Below are 19,469 nucleotides of genomic sequence, written 5' to 3' on the forward strand. Positions count from 1 at the left end.
CCACTAGTCACACCCCACTAGTCGCACCGCACTAGTCGCACCCCACTAGTCGCACCCCACTAGTCGCACCCCACTAGTCGCACCCTACTCGTCGCACCCTACTCATCGCACTCTACTAGTCACATCCCACTAGTCGCACCCCACTAGTCACCCCCCACTAGTCACACCCTACTAGTCGCACCCTACTAGTCACACCCTACTAGTCGCACCCTACTAGTCGCACCCTACTAGTCGCACCCTACTAGTCGCACCCTACTCACTCGTCGCACCCTACTCGTCGCACCCTACTCGTCGCACTCTACTAGTCGCACCCCACTAGTCGCACCCCACTTGTCGCACCCCACTAGTCGCACCCTACTAGTCGCACCCTACCAGTCGCACCCCACTAGTCGCACCCCACTAGTCGCACCCCACTAGTCGCACCCCACTAGTCGCACCCCACTAGTCGCACCCCACTAGTCGCACCCCACTAGTCGCACCCCACTAGTTGCACCCCACTACTCGCACCCCACTAGTCGCACCCTACTAGCCACACCCCACTAATCGCACCCCACTAGTCGCACCCCACTAGTCGCACCCTACCCGTTTCACTCTTCCCATTCGCACCCCACTAGTCGCACCCCACTAGTCGCACCCCACTAGTCGCACCCTACTAGTCTCACCCCACTAGTCGCACCCTACTAGTCGCACCCTACTAGTCGCACCCCACTAGTCGCACCCCACTAGACACTCCCCACTAGTCGCACCCCACGAGTCGCACCCTACTAGTCGCACCCTACGAGTCGCACCCTACTAGTTGCACCCTACAAGTCGCACCCTACTAGTCGCACCCTACTAGTCGCACCCCACGAGTCGCACCCCAGTAGTCGCACCCCACTAGACACTCCCCACTAGTCGCACCCCACGAGTCGCACCCACGAGTCGCACCCTACTAGTCGCACCCTACTAGTCGTACCCTACAAGTCGCACCCTACTAGTCGCACCCTAATAGTCGCACCCTACTCGTCGCACTCTACTAGTAGCACCCTACTACAGCGCTACACCTGCTCTGTGAAACAAAAAACAATACACGCACTGCAAATTTGATTTGCATATTCATGACGAGATGCCGTCGTGAACGTCATACTGCCTGCTGTTTGTGTGTGTTGTTTCTGTGCAGATTTTTGCCATTATGATTATTCTTTGCATTGTGATGGCAATTGGAAACACCATCTGGGAAATTGCACATGGGAAGGGGTTTTACATCTACTGTGTCAGAGACGAAATGCCATCATTTGTCAAATCGGAAGAAGGCATGGCGGTGTGGACAGCATTCCTCACGTTTTTCTCCTACATAATCCTCTTCAACACACTTGTGCCCATTTCACTATATGTCAGGTACGTAAATGCCTCAGACATGTGTGCAGTCTCTCATGTACACTATATGTCAGGTACGTTATGCCTTAGACCTGGGGTTCTTAACCTGGGGTATCCATACCTCTTGGGGGTATAGGGACCAAAATCTGTGGGTATGGGACTCGTAATAAATTATAATAATAAATTGTAATAAATTCAATGAAATATCAATTTTAAGGGGAAAGTTAGTGGCATTCACGAAGAAATTACCTATTTGGAGTCGCCGTGTTGAAAGCGGAAACATAGGGAACTTTCCAATCCTTGGCGATATCCTTCTTGATGGAGAAGATGAAAAGGCATTGCCTGGAGAAATACTTCAAGAAGTCAAGGACCATTTGAAAGTCCTAAGTACCAATTTTGAGGGTTACTTCTCAGATATTGATGATCTTAGCACAGAATCCGTTTGGATCCAGAACCCTTTCTCGTTTGATATTTCTACGATGAGTGACAACGATTTAGTGAAGCATGATTTGATCGTGTTCCAAGAAGACAAAGAAAGAAAGCTGATTTTGGAAAGGCTGGGTTGGATTTTAAGCAGTTTTGGTGTGAGCAGATAGCATCTTACCCTAGCTTGGCAAAGAGGACAATTAATGTGTTGGTTCCCTTCACAACTACGTATCTCTGTGAAACAGGTTTCTCTGCATTATTGAACCTGAAATCAAAGTGGAGAAATCGACTTGATGTGTCCGACGATATGCGAGTGGAGTTGTCACGAACTGCGCCCCGATTCCATATTCTGATTGCACGAAAACAGCAGCACAATCTCACTAGATTAGTAAAACAGCTTGCATAAAACTTGCATGTTTTAGTTTCGTTTAGTTTGTTTTGTTTCTTTGTTAACAAGCAAAGAAATAAATAGGGATTAAATCCTAATGATTTTCCTATGAATGATTTTCTTTCCTGTTCTGTTCCTAATTATCCTTATGTAAAACGAAGCTATTGAGATATTTTGAAGTCACACTGGAACCTAATGGGACTGGTAACCAGGTGCGGATCCCCAAACTTGGCCCATTTTCTGGGTAATAAGTTACCAATTTTCATCCTAAAAAATAGGCAATTAAAGTAAAAACACCCCTCAGATTGCCCCACAGAGCACCGAGAAATCAAAAAAAATTATAGGGGGACATGTCCCCAGTCACCCCTAGCTAAGCGCATTTTTGGTGCGCCAAGTGGTCAGTCAACAGTCTGGCGAAGGGGGTATGGGGACATCGTGGGCAATCCGTTGGGGGTCTTGACAGGGAAAAAGGTTAAGAACCCCTGCCTTAGACGTATGTGCAGTCTCTCATGTACACTATATGTCAGGTATGGTATGGTATGTGCAGTCTCTCATGTACAGCTCATCAAGTTGCACGTTTAAAAAAAAAAAAGTATTTCTTCCTTTTCACCATTGTCAAACCGAGTTTACCAATTTCAATACTTTCATCCCAGCATGGAGATAATCCGTTTGCTTCAAAGCTGCTTCATCAACTGGGACAAACGCATGTACTACCCTCCCAAAAATGTCCCAGCCATCGCCAGGACCACCACGCTAAACGAGGAGCTCGGACAGATCGAATACATATTTTCTGACAAGACCGGAACGCTCACCCAGAACGTCATGACCTTCAAGAAGTGCACCATTGGCTCCGTTGTCTATGGTAAATTGTTTGTTATTTTGCTCTAAGCTGTGCCGCATATAGAGAGGGTCTGGCCAACTCATTACCAAGCGCCATCTTGCTGTGGAATAATTTTATTAATTTGTCCTCCATTTAATCGTGGTTTACATGAAGCATTTATTTCCTCTTAGGACAGGGAGAAAAGCATGGTATGACTTTAATAACAGCAGAAATACACGGATACTCAAAATACATCAATAATTACAGGACAAAGTCCTCCAGCCCATCTTTCTCCCTGAGTATGACTTTAAATCATTTATATAGTGTTCAGCTGTTTATTTTAGAGAAGGTCGTTGTGAGAGTTTGAAGTTGCAAGGCAGTAGGCTGAAGGTTGGGGGGGGTGGGGGGCGGTGGAGAAGGAGGCAATGGGCCTTGAGGAGATATCAACATTGACATCACAAAGTACTGAGACAACAATATTCTATAAGGCCCGAATTTCCCAGATATTAGTTGTAAACATGCATTTCTCCCTCCGTAAGCCTCCGCCTAGCTGTCTGACATCAAAGGGAGACCAAGCCTTGAGATGCCAAGCTGTGCCGCCTGGCATGAGATCATAATAGACTTGTTCTCACCCTATTTGATTACAGTGTGTATAGTTTGAAATCCATTTCGCGTGATATGTAATTCTACAGTAGTTGGTCTATTCCCAATATATCTTGAAAGGTTGCCTTTGAAGGGGAAACACCTTTAGTTGTTATTTATGACTCCCCCAGACTTCCTGCAGAAAGTTAGCTATTAAACTGACTGCAAATGATTTTTAAGCTCGGATTTATCTACAACAGAGCTGGACACAAGTTTTGATCAGTAGTTAGATTAAATTTACCCACATATAGAGAGGGTCTGGCCAACTCACTACCAAGTACCATTTTGCCTACCAAGCGCCATCTTGCCTACGAAGTGCCATCTTGCCTACCAAGCGCCATCTTGCCTACCAAGCGAGCGGAGCAGTGAATGCGCAAGTAGTGCGAGGTAGGCGCTGATCAACACAGGCACGCTAAATAATTAATTGTTCAAAAAGTATGCCATCCACAACCTTGTAGTTTATTGAAATCATAGATGGAGACATTCTTCATAATCTGAGATTAACCCAAAAGCTATAATGTCGATCGCTGTTGCTGTTAGTGTGATTTGAACCTGGTTGGATTACACATTTTCTCAATGACAAGTGGTAGCATGAACCGCTATTGATCCTTAGTTCCTGTCATTTTTATCCAATTAGCTGTCCGACAGGATTCCTAGGAGGCACAAGTCTACCAGAGAAAAGAAAGGGTAATATACAGTATCGCTCAAGAGATTCGCACAGTGATATAACTAATAAATAGCACCGCAAAGCGGGCGTAACCCCTCAGCCCATGCATGGTGGAAAACAATTTCAAGATGGCTGCCGTGGCGGCCATATTGAAAATCGCAGCGCGCCCATTTTCGAAAGGAACCTTGCTCTACTCAACCCCAACACACACTGCAAAGATGGATTTAATCAGACAAGCGGTTCTGCTCGAAATTGATGGAAAGCAATTTCAAGATGGCTACCGTGGCGGCCATATTGAAAATCGCAGTGCGCCCATTTTTTAAAGGAACCTTCCTCCACTCAACCCCAACACACACTGCAAAAATGGATTTAATCGGAAAAGCCGTTCTGCTCAAAATTGACGGAAACCAATTTCAAGATGGCTACCGTGGCGGCCATATTGAAAATCGCAGCGCGCCCATTTTCGAAAAGAACCTTCCTCGACTCAACCCCAACACACACTGCCAAAATGGATTTAATCGGACAAGCCGTTCTGTTCGAAATTGACGGAAACCAATTTCAAGATGTCTGCCGTGGCTGCCATATTGAAAATCGCAGCGCGCCCATTTTCGAAAGGAACCTTCCTCTACTCAACCCCAACACACACTGCAAAAATGGATTTAATCGGACAAGCCGTTCTCCTTGAAATTGACGGAAACCAAAAGTTGACAGACGCCCGGACACCCGCCCGGACGACGCCCGTGACGACAATACCCTTTCGCCCAATTTGGGCTGAAGGGTGAAAACAAGTAATCTGCAGTGGTTGACCGTGGAATTAGGTGTTCCGAACGAACCAATCAACGATGATGTATGTACGTCACTATAATGAATATGATATTGAACTTGACGGGTGGAGTACAAGCAGGAAATTTCAAGTGCACAATGAAAGAAAGAGACAATGAACGATCAGAACATTTGAAGTAAATAAATAAATTGCAACTGCATCGTATAAGTTGGAGGCGTGTAGCCGTCCGACGGGTTATACTGTAGTCGGTTTATAACGATATCGAGTCACGATACAACGTTCAAATCGATAATGAAACAAAAAAGAACGATGCAAGACGTTCTTTTAAAAATATCAAAACTAGAGCAATGCGATTTTGTTGCCAATATGCTCCGCGTAATCCCTGCCCGTGACATTGAGTAGTGCCCTCCTTCAACAACAACAACAACAACATGCATTTTAAGGCCATTTTCCCTGCCAGAGCGGGGGTTAGCCTTGCGGTCCCCATGACAATCTTCTCCATTTTGCCCTATTTTCTGCATCTCCCCTTGTTAACCCCCTTGCCCGCATTTCTTGCCCACCCTCCTTCACTGTCCTAAAAATAAACAAGTATGGTTTAAATCCCTTCACCTGTTTTGAAGTGGCACATTTTACCACAGGACAGGTTTCACATCGATCGGTGAAGCGTTTTCGGAGAAGGAATTGTTTTAAAATATCGGCTTTCAAGCTAATATGGCTGCCAAACCACGTGACATATGACGTCAAAAATGCAATTTTTCATTACAAATGGGTCAGAGATCATGTGCACGCAATTTCAGATTTTTAGGATAAGGAATTTGATTCAAACATTTTTGGCTGGTATACTACTTCACCTATGATGTCATCATTATCATGCTTTTGTTCCCCATTGGGAGTACTTGACAATGTGCCAAGTTTCAAATTTTTAAATTCAGTGGTTTCCGAGAATTTTTTAAAATTATTTACATTTAATCCAAGATGGCTGCCATACCACGTGACCTATGACATCACAATGATCATAAAAACATTCTGCATGGGTGTCACTCCTACCCTGAAAGTTTCATCTCAATCGGACAAGTGGTTGCTGAGAAAAACGAGGTTTAGCCTGTACGGACGGACCGACAATCCAAAAACATAATGCCTCCGGCCACCTTCGGGGTGCAGGCATAAAAACGGCCATACAATGACTGTATTTCAATTTAAGCCGAACAATCTCATTGCCATACTTTTGCTGCCGATTTCTCCCTTCGTGACATCTCATTCACTTTTGTGATTGCGTTCCTGTCCTCAAGCAAAAATATTCAGTCCGAGAGTGAACAACTTTGCGAGCAGTTTATTTTTATATTATGGCAAATGGGGATACTCATGGTAAAATGGCATTATCATCCGAAAAAAAAGATATATTATGGCAAAACGATAAAAAAAATATGGCAAAACCAGTTCATCTGAAAACTTGTGAAGAGGGAACCTTCGGCCAGTTCATCCGAACCCTGTCACGAGGGAACCTTTGGCTAGTTCATTCGAAACCTTGTCATGAGGGAACTTTTAGCCAGTTCAACTGAAACCTTGTCAGGAGGGAACCTTCGGCCAGTTCATCCGAAACCTTGTCATGAGGGAACCTTCGCCAGTTCATCTGAAACCTTGTCATGAGGGAACCTTGGGCCAGTTCATCCGAAACCTTGCCATGAGGAAACCTTCAGCCAGTTCATCTGAAATCTTGTCACAAAGGATTCTTCGGCTAGTTCATCCGAAACCTTGTCACTAGGGAACCTTTGGCCAGTTCATCCAAAACCTTGTTACGAGGGAACCTTCGGCCAGTTCATCTGAACCCTTGTCACAAAGGATTCTGTGGCTAGTTCATGCGAAACCTTGTCACTAGGGAACCTTTGGCCAGTTCATCCAAAACCTTGTTACGAAGGAACCTTCGGCCAGTTCATCCGAAACATTGTCACGAGGGAACCTTCGGACAGTTCATCCGACACCTTGTCACAAGGGAACCTTCGGCCAGTTCATCCGAAACCTTGTCATGAGGAAACCTTCAGCAAGTTCATCCGAAACCTTGTCACAAGGGAACCTTCAGCAAGTTCATCTGAAATGTTGTCACAAGGGAACCTTCAGCAAGTTCATCCGAAATGTTGTCACGAGGGAACCTTCAGCCGTTTCATCTGAAACCTTGTCGCAAGGGAACCTTTGGCCAGTTCAGCCAAAACCTTGTCACGAGGGAACATTTGGCCAGTCATCCGAAACCTTGTCACGAGGGAAATTTCAACCAGTTCATCTGAAACCTTGTCATGAAGGAAACTTCGGCCAGTTCACCTGAAACCTTGTCACGGGGGTACCTTTGGCCAGTTCATCTGAAACCTTGTCACGGGGGAACCTTTGTCCAGTTCATCTGAAACCTTGACACGAGGGAACCTTCTGCCAGTTCATCCGAAACCTTGTCATGAGGGAACCTTCGGCTAGTTCATCCGAAACCTTGTCATGAGAGAACCTTCGGCCATTTCATCCGAAACTTTGTCACGAGGGAACCTTCAGGCAGTTCATCTGAAAACTTGCCATGAGGGAACCTTCACCCATTTCATCTGAAACCTTGTCATGAGGGAACCTTCAGCCTGTTCATCTGAAAACTTGTTACGAGGGAACCTTCAGCTAGTTCATCTGAAACATTGTCATGAGGGAACCTTCAGCCATTTCATCTAAAAACTTGAAATAATCTTCATCTGAAATCCTGACAAATCTCATACTCTCACTATGTCTCTCCGAAAAGACCGAATGGACAACCCTCCCATCTTCTTTCTCAACAATCCTCTCCAAGAAGTTCTGTCACTCAAGCTTTTAGGTCTCACTATCTGCCATGATCTTTCTTGGGAAAACCACATTTCAAAGCTGGCCTCCAAAGCCAGTCGTCGACTGGGCATCCTCCGCCGTGCAAAGTCCTTCCTTGGCACACCTGAGATCCTCACCACTTCCAAGGCTTTAATCTGCAGCTCAATGGAATACTGCTCTCCCCTCTAGGCTGGTGCTCACGCTATTGAAACCAAAGCTTTCAGGATCATTGGTATCTCCCGCGATGAAGCTAACTCCGAGGGCCTTACACTCACTCACTAGGGAACCTTTGGCCAGTTCATCCAACTGGCCAAACCTTTACTCGGGAAGCCCTCTCCCTCCCACAGATCTCTCAATGTCCCTGCTCTCAAATGTTGTGTTTTGTCATTCCCCCTCTCTCTCCATCTTGTCTACCGCTCCCCTTATTATATGTTTTATGTGTCGGTTTGACTTTTTTGTGTGATTAATGTTAGCTCTTTCACAAGCCTCGATGTTGTATACCAAGAAACCCCCCCAAAAACGTGAAACGTACTGTTTTAAACGACGTTATAAAGGACACAAACAGCAGGCACGAAGAACTAATGTAATGTGTTAGATACGGTGGTGTCATAGACACTGGGTAAAACGGTGGTATAACGCAGCATTTATTTATTTATACACCTTTATTTAAATTTTATGATGTACCAGAACCCTGTAGAACAAAATCTCCTCATAATACTTCTGATAACCTCCAATTTGGTAGTACTGGGACAAGTTATATAGGGCAGTGTATAGGACCGTTTCATAGTATTTGGACAAGTTATATAGGGTGGTGTATCGGACTGTTTCATAGTACTTGGACAAGTTATATAGGGCGGTGTATCGGACTGTTTCATAGTACTTGGACAAGTTATATAGGGCAGTGCATAGGACCGTTTCATAGTACTTGGACAAGTTATATAGGGCGGTGTATTGGACCGTTTCATGGCGCTAAACTTGCGGAATATTTTTAACGATGTTTAAAATCATGATTTTATTGAAATTTAATTATATACTTAAACACTGCACAGTTACATAGTGGTGATTCAGCACGATGCTTGGTAACATGTTCTATGAACTCTCTAGTTACCCTGCGCTCGCGAAGCGAAAAGTGGCGTCCAGCATTCAGTTGCGTACATACGTGTGCCGTGCATATCTGCATTTTAAAAATTCATTTTCTCGGCAACCGTTGCTCCAATTGAGATGAAATTTTCACCATAGGAGCGGCTCCACCTGTGGAATATTTTATGATTATTATGACGTCATAGGTCACGTGGTACAGCCGCCATCTTGGAAAAACTTCGCACCTCCACATCTCTGAATCCACTCCATGGAAAAAAATTGAGACCTGGCTTATTGTCAAGTATTCCCCTTGGGGAATAAGATATGTTAATGATGATGTCATCATTGCCTTCGTTATTACGTCATAATCCAACAAGTACAACACTTATCCAATCATTATTTTAAAAATTTCATCAAATGTTGGTCTGATGGACATGAAATTTTCACCATAGGAGCGCCTCCTCCTTTCGAATATTTTAATGGTAATCATGACGTCATGGGTCATGTGGTACAGGCGCCATCTTGGAAAAACCGAAAAATGTTGCACCTCTATATCTGCAAAACCGCTGCATGGAAAAAATTGAAACATGGCTCATTGTAAAGAACTCCATATGGGGAATAGGTGTTGTTAATGATGACGTCATTGGTGCCATAATTATGACGTCATAATTCGACAGGGACAACGCTTTGTCTGATCAGTTTTAAATGTATTGAGCGTGATCTATGCAACAATTATATTAGAGAATATAAATTGATGTCATCGCTCACGTGGTCTGGCAGCCATATTGGATCAAAGAAAAAAAATGTTCAAAAACAGAAGAGTTGGCTCGTAATAAGTTGACTGGGCAGGGTAAGTATTCCATGAATACCATCTAGTTATTCATAGTTATTGCTTCCGAATGTGTAAAAGTCTGACATTATCCTCTTGTTAACATTTTTGTCCATATTAAGCGAATAATAAGCGAATAATTAATGTGATTCTTTGTGTGCAGGTGAAATTAGGAACGGACCTGTAAAAACTGCGCACGCTCAGGTAAAAGTTGTTTATGTTCATTTGGGAGATTGACAAGTTGGTTATTATGATTTATCGTCATCTTTGGTGTTACATCGATACCCTGACTCTTTCTCTTTCAGACAGAGAAGATGGTCAGCTGGGATTGGAACGACAAAGCGGATCCCAAGTTTCAGTTCTGTGACCAAAGACTCGTGGACCTGATGGTGAAAGAGCACGATGCTGGAGCTTGTGAGTTCTTCCGGCTTCTTGCGCTCTGCCACACCGTCATGGTCGAAGAAACTCAAGGTACTGGGCCTTTTGTCTTATCTGATGTACAGTAATTACCGGTAGTTATTTAACGATACAGGTAGGGTACATTTCAAACCTGAGAATTACTACATTTGACCATTATGTAATTATTTGTGCTTTGCATCCTTGTGTGAAGAAAACCCGATTAATAGCCAATGCTGTCTGTGATTGGCTGTAAAACAAATGTGACATTGAAGCACGCGGTGCTACGCGCGTGACTTGCTACCAAGGAGGAAGCGGACAACGCGGTAAGTTTATAGTTATTTATTCCAAAGAGGTCACTGTAGCACTGGCGCGTTCCGGGCTGCGCGCCCGGTGTATATCCTGAGGCCACGCCTACCCCTCGGGCGTGGCCGCCGCCCACTTGGTGCGCGGAATGATGTCACCACGCCAGTGGGCTTTCGTGTACGCCACACGCGCCCCCCCAGAATTCCCGCGCACCTGGAGGGCCAGTTTGCGGGGCAAACGGATGACCCGGCCGAAGCGCCCTCTGGCGACCGGCGGCGTCCGGGGTGCAGGGATGCCAGGTGGGATGCCCCCGGCTGTACCCGGGATGGGTGCCGGACCGGGGGGCGGCGTGCCTGCGGTGCTGGGCGGTGCCGGGGGTCCGCCCGCAGGGGGGCGGCCCCAATGCGGGGGCCGAGCCACCGGCGGTGGGTGGTCCACGTCGAGGTGGGCCGGCTTGAGGCGGTCTATGGAGACCCGGTCAGGAGTGCCGCCGATGTCCAGGGTGAAATGTTTCACCCCGGTCTCCAGCACGCGGAAAGGCCCGTCGTACGGGGGCCGCAGTGTTGTCCGGTGGGCGTCGTGCCGGACGGAGACGTACTCCGCGGTGCGAAGCTCCGGGGCGACGTGTGTAGGAGGGTGCCCGTGGTGCGCTGTCGGCACCGGGGCGAACCTCCGGGCGGTCTCCTGCAGCGCAGAACGCTCCTGCACCGCGGACCAAGGTGCCGTGGGGTCGGGGAGGAACTCGCCCGGCACCCGCAGCGGTTGTCCAAAGACCAACTCTGCCGCGGATGCGCGCAGGTCCTCCTTGGGCGCCGTCCGGAGGCCCAGCAGGAGCCAGGGGAGCCTGTCGACCCAACCGCCGTCGCGGAGGGTGGCCCCAAGCGCGGCCTTCAACGAGCGGTGGAATCGCTCGCACAGGCCGTTGGCCTGGGGGTGGTAGGCCGTGTTTCGGTGCAGCTGGACCCCGAGCCCCCGCGCGACCGTGGCCCAGAGCTCCGAGGTGAACTGGGGGCCGCGGTCGGACGAGATGTCCGAGGGGGCGCCGAACCGGGCGACCCAGGTGGCGATGAACGCCTGCGCGACGTCTGCCGCCGACGTCGCCGCCAAAGGCACGGCCTCCGGCCACCGGGTGGTGCGGTCCACCATGGTAAGGACATGGTTGAAACCCCGCGAGGGGGGCAGAGGTCCCACTAGGTCCACGTGCACGTGGTCGAACCGACGTTCCGGCACCGTAAACGGGGCCAAGGGGGCCTGGGTGTGCCGGTGCACCTTCGCGCGCTGGCAAGCGAGGCACGTCCTGGTCCAGCCGCGGACGGCCTTCTGGAGGCCATGCCAGACAAACTTGTCGGCGACCAACCTCTGGGAGGCCTTCGCGCCCGGGTGGGACAGGCCGTGGATGGCGTCAAAAACCTGGCGCTGCCAGCCTGTGGGCACGATGGGGCGAGGCCGCCCGAGGGAGACGTCGCAAACGAGGGCCATGCCCGTGCCGTCGAAGGGCAACTTGGTGACGCGGAGGCCCGTGATGGCGGTCCGCAGGGCCTGGATCCCGGGGTCGGCGGCCTGGTCCGCCGCCATCCGGGCATAGTCGATGCCAAGGTGGACTGCGTGCGCGACGGCCCGGGAAAGGCAGTCGGCCACCGGGTTGTCCTTTCCCGCGACATGTCGGATGTCCATCGTGTACTCGGACACGACCGCGAGGTGACGCTGTTGCCGGGCCGACCACGGCTCGGCGACCTTGCCCATCGCGAAAACCAGCAGCTTGTGGTCGACGAAGGCCGTGAAAGCACGGCCCTCGAGCAGATGGCGGAAGTGCCTGACCACCAGGTGAAGCCCAAGCAACTCGCGGTCGAAGGTACTGTACCGGCGTTCGAGCGGGCGAAGCTGCCGGCTGAAGAACGCCAGCGGTTGCCAAGCTCCACGCACCCATTGCTCGTGCACCGCGCCCACCGCGTAGTCCGAGGCGTCGGTGGTGAGGGCGATCGGTGCATTGGGCACCGGGTGCGCGAGCATGGTGGCGTTGGCCAAGGTGAGCTTCGCGCCCGAGAACGCCGCGTGCATCTGCTCGGTCCAGGTAACGTCGCCTTTGCCCGGCTTCCCCCGGAGGGCCTCGTGCAAGGGGCGCAGGAGCTGGGCGATGCGGGGCAGGAACCGATGGTAAAAGTTTACCATGCCCAGGAACTCCTGGAGCCCCTTGATCTTGCAGGGGCGCGGAAACCCCTTCACCGCCTCCACCTTGGCCGGTAGGGGGACGGCCCCGTGCCTGGTGACGCGGTGCCCCAAAAAGTCGATTTCAGCGACACCGAACCGGCACTTGGCGGGGTTCACGATCAGGCCGTGCTGGCCCAGACATTCGAAGAGCGTGCGGAGGTGACGAAGGTGCTCTTCGCGGGACGCGCTGGCGACGAGGATGTCATCCAGGTAGACGTACAAAAAATCCAAGCCGCGCAAGATGCTGTCCATGAGGCGCTGGAACGCCTGAGGTGCATTTTTCAAACCGAAGGGCATCCGAAGAAATTCGAAAAGCCCGAACGGTGTGATGACAGCCGTCTTCGGGATGTCCTCCGGCCTGACAGGGACCTGATGGTAGCCGCATACGAGGTCCACCTTTGAAAAGAAGGACATCCCCGCCAACCGGGCGGAGAAGTCCTGGATGTGGGGGACGGGGTAGCGGTCGGGGGTGGTGGCATCATTGAGGCGCCGGTAGTCCCCGCACTGTCGCCATCCCCCGCCGGGCTTGGGCACGATGTGGAGCAGGGACGCCCACGCGCTATCGGAGCGCAGCACGATGCTGAGCCGCTCCAGCGTAGCGAACTCCGCTTTAGCTACGGCGAGCTTCGTCGGCTCAAGGCGGCGTGCCCGGGCGTAGACCGGTGGCCCGGCGGTGGGGATGTGATGTTTCACCCCGTGCTTGACGGTCCCCACCACGAAGGTGGGCCACGTGAGGGCCGGGAAACCCGTGAGGAGGCGGGCGAATTCGTCCGCTGCCGGAAGCGTACAGATGAACCTGGCAGGAAAGGAACCGCTCAGCAAGCCGCTCGGCGAGCCGCTTGGTGAGCCGCTCTGTGAGCTGCTCAACGAGGCGGGCAGCGCACACGCGAGCGAGCTGAACGTCTCAGCCTGGACAAGCCTTCTGCGCTTTACATCGACCAGTAATCCATTAGCACATAAGAAGTCCGCGCTGAGCAGTGCCATGGGCACGTCGGCCATAACGAACGACCAACGGAAAACCTGACCTCCGAACCGTAGGGAGAGACAGCGTTTTCCATACGTGCGTATAGACGTACCATTGGCCGCAAGCAGCCCGGGACCTCGGCCTGCGGTGTGCTTGTCGGACGTACCGGCAGGAACGACACTCACCTGCGCTCCCGTATCGCACAGGTAACGGCACCCGGACAAGGTGTCCATTATGTACAAAAGGCTGTTTGAATTGCCGACGCTCACCATTGCCACCGAGCGCCGGCTCGCCCGTTTCCTGACCTGCCGAATGAGCACGGCGGGCGACACTGCCGAGCCTCGTGGCCGAACTTGGCGTGGAAGAAACACCAGGCGGGCAGCTGCGGCGTCGGAGGCCGCGGTTTTCGGCGGCGGCGGTGGTGGTGCGCGGGGCGTGACGGCGGACACGAGGTGCTGTGCATCGGGGAACGCCTCGGGAGCCTCGGGAGCGGCAACCGCGCCAAGACTCGCCTGCGCATCCAAAGCCGTGTAGTATTTGTCGGCCTCAGCAGCGAGCGCATGGGGTTCCGTTAACGCGGAACCAGCCAAAGCGAGGCGGACTCGTGCTGGCAGCTGGCGTCGAAACAACGCCTGGAATAGAGCGTTCGGGGTTTCATCGCCCATGAGCGCCAGCATATGGTCCATACGGACCGACGGTCGCGTGTCCCCGATCTCGGGGAGGTCCAAGAGGCGATCGGCCCGTGCGTCCACCGTAAGGCCGAACGTGGCGAGGAGGAGACGCTTGACCGCCTCGTACTTGCCGTCGGCAGGTGGATCCCTTAGGACCGATACGACGCGGGTGGCCGTGCCGGGCCCGAGGGCGGCGACCACGTGGCAGTACATGGTCTCGTCCACGGTGATGCCTCGAAGTCGGAACTGGGCTTCCGCCTGCAGGAACCAAACTTCGGCTTGTGACTCCCAGAATTCGGGGAGCTTGATGGAGACCGCGTTGGTAGCCATTGTTGCGGCGGTTTCGGGTAGTCAGCGACGGCTGACTCGAATGTCGGAGGTCACCAATGAAGCACGCGGTGCTACGCGCGTGACTTGCTACCAAGGAGGAAGCGGACAACACGGTAAGTTTATAGTTCTTTGTTCCAAAGAGGTCACTGCAGCACTGGCGCGCTCCGGGCTGCGCGCCCGGTCTATATCCTGAGGCCACGCCTACCCCTCGGGCGTGGCCGCCGCCCACTTGATGCGCGGAATGATGTCACCACGCCAGTGGGCTTTCGTGTACGCCACAACATCACACATGCATTTTGGCTAAATGTGAACAACGCACACTTACTCCCATATAAACTATTGGGAGATTTGTTCAATTTGCATTTCCTGCAATCTGCGATTTGCAATCTTTACAGCGAAACCATTGACACAGTTATGATATCTTCATTGAACAAAATGCACAAAACTTGTGCATCTGTAAATCTTTTACCCAATCTATGAGAGTATCGAGACTTTCCTGAAGATGATCACCTGCCTCCCTCATATCTATCGACCATACCTCCAAATTTGGTCATCTGCAAGTTTGCAAGGCCTACTCCGAATCCCACTGTCCAAATAATTGATGTAAATTACCGATAGACAGTAAAACCTCGATTTAACGGATATCGGATTTAATTGACAAAATGTTCAGTGCTTCTTCACCTTCTACTTCAATAATAGCGTTCAGCTATACAGATATACAGTATGTACAGTATGTACAGTATGTACAGCAAAAGCTCTAACGGTGCAGATTCACCTGCACCTGAACCTTCTCCAAAGAGGTTAAGGGAACATTCACCTCCTCAGCCTCTGGAACATTCACCTCCTCAGCCTCTGGAACATTCACCTCCTCAGCCTCTGGAACATTCACCTCCTCAGCCTCTGGAACATTCACCTGCTCAGCCTCTGGAACATTCACCTGCTCAGCCTCTGGAACATTCACCTGCTCAGCCTCTGGAACATTCACCTGCTCAGCCTCTGGAACATTCACCTGCTCAGCCTCTGGAACATTCACCTGCTCAGCCTCTGGAACATTCACCTGCTCAGCCTCTGGAACATTCACCTGCTCAGCCTCTGGAACATTCACCTGCTCAGCCTCTGGAACATTCACCTGCTCAGCCTCTGGAACATTCACCTGCTCAGCCTCTGGAACATTCACCTGCTCAGCCTCTGGAACATTCACCTGCTCAGCCTCTGGAACATTCACCTGCTCAGCCTCTGGAACATTCACCTGCTCAGCCTCTGGAACATTCACCTGCTCAGCCTCTGGAACATTCACCTGCTCAGCCTCTGGAACATTCACCTGCTCAGCCTCTGGAACATTCACCTCCTCAGCCTCTGGAACATTCACCTCCTCAACCTCTGGAACATTCACCTCCTCAACCTCTGGAACATTCACCTCCTCAACCTCTGGAACATTCACCTCCTCAACCTCTGGAACATTCACCTCCTCAGCCTCTGGAACATTCACCTCCTCAGCATCTGGAACATTCACCTCCTCAGCCTCTGGAACATTGACCTCCTCAGCCTCTGGAACATTGACCTCCTCAGCCTCGAGAACATTCCACTCCTCAGCCTCTGGAACATTCACCTCCTCAGCCTCTGGAACATTCACCTCCTCAGCCTCTGGAACATTCACCTCCTCAGCCTCTGGAACATTCACCTCCTCAGCCTCTGGAACATTCACCTCCTCAGCCTCTGGAACATTCACCTCCTCAGCCTCTGGAACATTGACCTCCTCAGCCTCGGGAACATTCCACTCCTCAGCCTCTGGAACATTCACCTCCTCGGCCTCTGGAACATTCACCTCCTCAGCCTCTGGAACATTCACCTGCTCAGCCTCTGGAACATTCACCTCCTCAGCCTCTGGAACATTCACCTGCTCAGTCTCTGGAACATTCACCTGCTCAGCCTCTGGAACATTCACCTCGTCAGCCTCTGGAACATTCACCTGCTCAGCCTCTGGAACATTCACCTCCTCAGCCTCTGGAACATTCACCTCCTCAGCCTCTGGAACATTCACCTCCTCAGCCTCTGGAACATTCACCTCCTCAGCCTCTGGAACATTCACCTCCTCAGCCTCTGGAACATTCACCTCCTCAGCCTCTGGAACATTCACCTCCTCAGCCTCTGGAACATTCACCTCCTCAGCCTCTGGAACATTCACCTCCTCAGCCTCAGGAACATTCACCTCCTCAGCCTCTGGAACATTCACCTCCTCAGCCTCTGGAACATTCACCTCCTCAGCCTCTGGAACATTCACCTCCTCAGCCTCTGGAACATTCACCTCCTCAGCCTCTGGAACATTCACCTCCTCAGCCTCAGGAACATTCACCTCCTCAGCCTCTGGAACATTCACCTCCTCAGCCTCTGGAACATTCACCTCCTCAGCCTCTGGAACATTCACCTCCTCAACCTCTGGAACATTCACCTCCTCAGCCTCTGGAACATTCACGTCCTCAGCCTCTGGAACATTCACCTCCTCAGCATCTGGAACATTCACCTCCTCAGCCTCTGGAACATTCACCTCCTCAGCCTCTGGAACATTCACCTCCTCAGCCTCTGGAACATTCACCTCCTCAGCCTCTGGAACATTCACCTCCTCAGCCTCTGGAACATTCACCTCCTCAGCCTCTGGAACATTCACCTCCTCCGCCTCTGGAACATTCACCTCCTCCGCCTCTGGAACATTCACCTCCTCAGCCTCTGGAACATTCACCTCCTCAGCCTCTGGAACATTCACCTGCTCAGCCTCTGGAAAATTCACCTCCTCAGCCTCTGGAACATTCACCTCCTCAGCCTCTGGAACATTCACCTGCTCAGCCTCTGGAACATTCACCTGCTCAGCCTCTGGAACATTCAACTGCTTAGCCTCTGGAACATTCACCTGCTCAGCCTCTGGAACATTCACCTGCTCAGCCTCTGGAACATTCACCTCCTCAGCCTCTGGAACATTCACCTCCTCAACCTCTGGAACATTCACCTCCTCAACCTCTGGAACATTCACCTCCTCAACCTCTGGAACATTCACCTCCTCAGCCTCTGGAACATTCACCTCCTCAGCATCTGGAACATTCACCTCCTCAGCCTCTGGAACATTGACCTCCTCAGCCTCTGGAACATTGACCTCCTCAGCCTCGAGAACATTCCACTCCTCAGCCTCTGGAACATTCACCTCCTCAGCCTCTGGAACATTCACCTCCTCAGCCTCTGGAACATTCACCTCCTCAGCCTCTGGAACATTCACCTCCTCAGCCTCTGGAACATTCACCTCCTCAGCCTCTGGAACATTCACCTCCTCAGCCTCTGGAACATTGACCTCCTCAGCCTCGAGAACATTCCACTCCTCAGCCTCTGGAACATTCACCTCCTCGGCCTCTGGAACATTCACCTCCTCAGCCTCTGGAACATTCACCTGCTCAGCCTCTGGAACATTCACCTCCTCAGCCTCTGGAACATTCACCTGCTCAGTCTCTGGAACATTCACCTGCTCAGCCTCTGGAACATTCACCTCGTCAGCCTCTGGAACATTCACCTGCTCAGCCTCTGGAACATTCACCTCCTCAGCCTCTGGAACATTCACCTCCTCAGCCTCTGGAACATTCACCTCCTCAGCCTCTGGAACATTCACCTCCTCAGCCTCTGGAACATTCACCTCCTCAGCCTCTGGAACATTCACCTCCTCAGCCTCTGGAACATTCACCTCCTCAGCCTCTGGAACATTCACCTCCTCAGCCTCTGGAACATTCACCTCCTCAGCCTCAGGAACATTCACCTCCTCAGCCTCTGGAACATTCACCTCCTCAGCCTCTGGAACATTCACCTCCTCAGCCTCTGGAACATTCACCTCCTCAGCCTCTGGAACATTCACCTCCTCAGCCTCTGGAACATTCACCTCCTCAGCCTCTGGAACATTCACCTCCTCAGCCTCAGGAACATTCACCTCCTCAGCCTCTGGAACATTCACCTCCTCAGCCTCTGGAACATTCACCTCCTCAGCCTCTGGAACATTCACCTCCTCAACCTCTGGAACATTCACCTCCTCAGCCTCTGGAACATTCACGTCCTCAGCCTCTGGAACATTCACCTCCTCAGCATCTGGAACATTCACCTCCTCAGCCTCTGGAACATTCACCTCCTCAGCCTCTGGAACATTCACCTCCTCAGCCTCTGGAACATTCACCTCCTCAGCCTCTGGAACATTCACCTCCTCAGCCTCTGGAACATTCACCTCCTCCGCCTCTGGAACATTCACCTCCTCCGCCTCTGGAACATTCACCTCCTCAGCCTCTGGAACATTCACCTCCTCAGCCTCTGGAACATTCACCTGCTCAGCCTCTGGAAAATTCACCTCCTCAGCCTCTGGAACATTCACCTCCTCAGCCTCTGGAACATTCACCTGCTCAGCCTCTGGAACATTCACCTGCTCAGCCTCTGGAACATTCAACTGCTTAGCCTCTGGAACATTCACCTGCTCAGCCTCTGGAACATTCACCTGCTCAGCCTCTGGAACATTCACCTCCTCAGCCTCTGGAACATTCACCTCCTCAGCCTCTGGAACATTCACCTCCTCAGCCTCTGGAACATTCACCTCCTCAGCCTCTGGAACATTCACCTCCTCAGCCTCTGGAACATTCACCTCCTCAGTCTCTGGAACATTCACCTCCTCAACCTCTGGAACATTCACCTCCTCAGCCTCTGGAACATTCACCTCCTCAGCATCTGGAACATTCACCTCCTCAGCCTCTGGAACATTCACCT

General features: G+C 51.2%; 1 protein-coding gene across 1 annotated transcript in view; it reads left to right on the forward strand.

Annotated features, from left to right (window-relative positions):
* The window catches only part of LOC137422422 (phospholipid-transporting ATPase IC-like), a 312,955-nt gene that overhangs the window by 105,719 nt on the left and 187,767 nt on the right, over positions 1 to 19,469 (forward strand). The window contains 3 exon segments of the mRNA XM_068109179.2: positions 1,160 to 1,377; positions 2,824 to 3,079; positions 10,121 to 10,286. Of these exon segments, the coding sequence (XP_067965280.2) occupies positions 1,160 to 1,377; positions 2,824 to 3,079; positions 10,121 to 10,286 (640 nt within the window).

This window comes from Myxine glutinosa, chromosome 2 (assembly GCF_964187855.1).
Source record: "Myxine glutinosa chromosome 2, kmMyxGlut1.1, whole genome shotgun sequence".
Classification (NCBI taxonomy): domain Eukaryota; kingdom Metazoa; phylum Chordata; class Myxini; order Myxiniformes; family Myxinidae; genus Myxine; species Myxine glutinosa.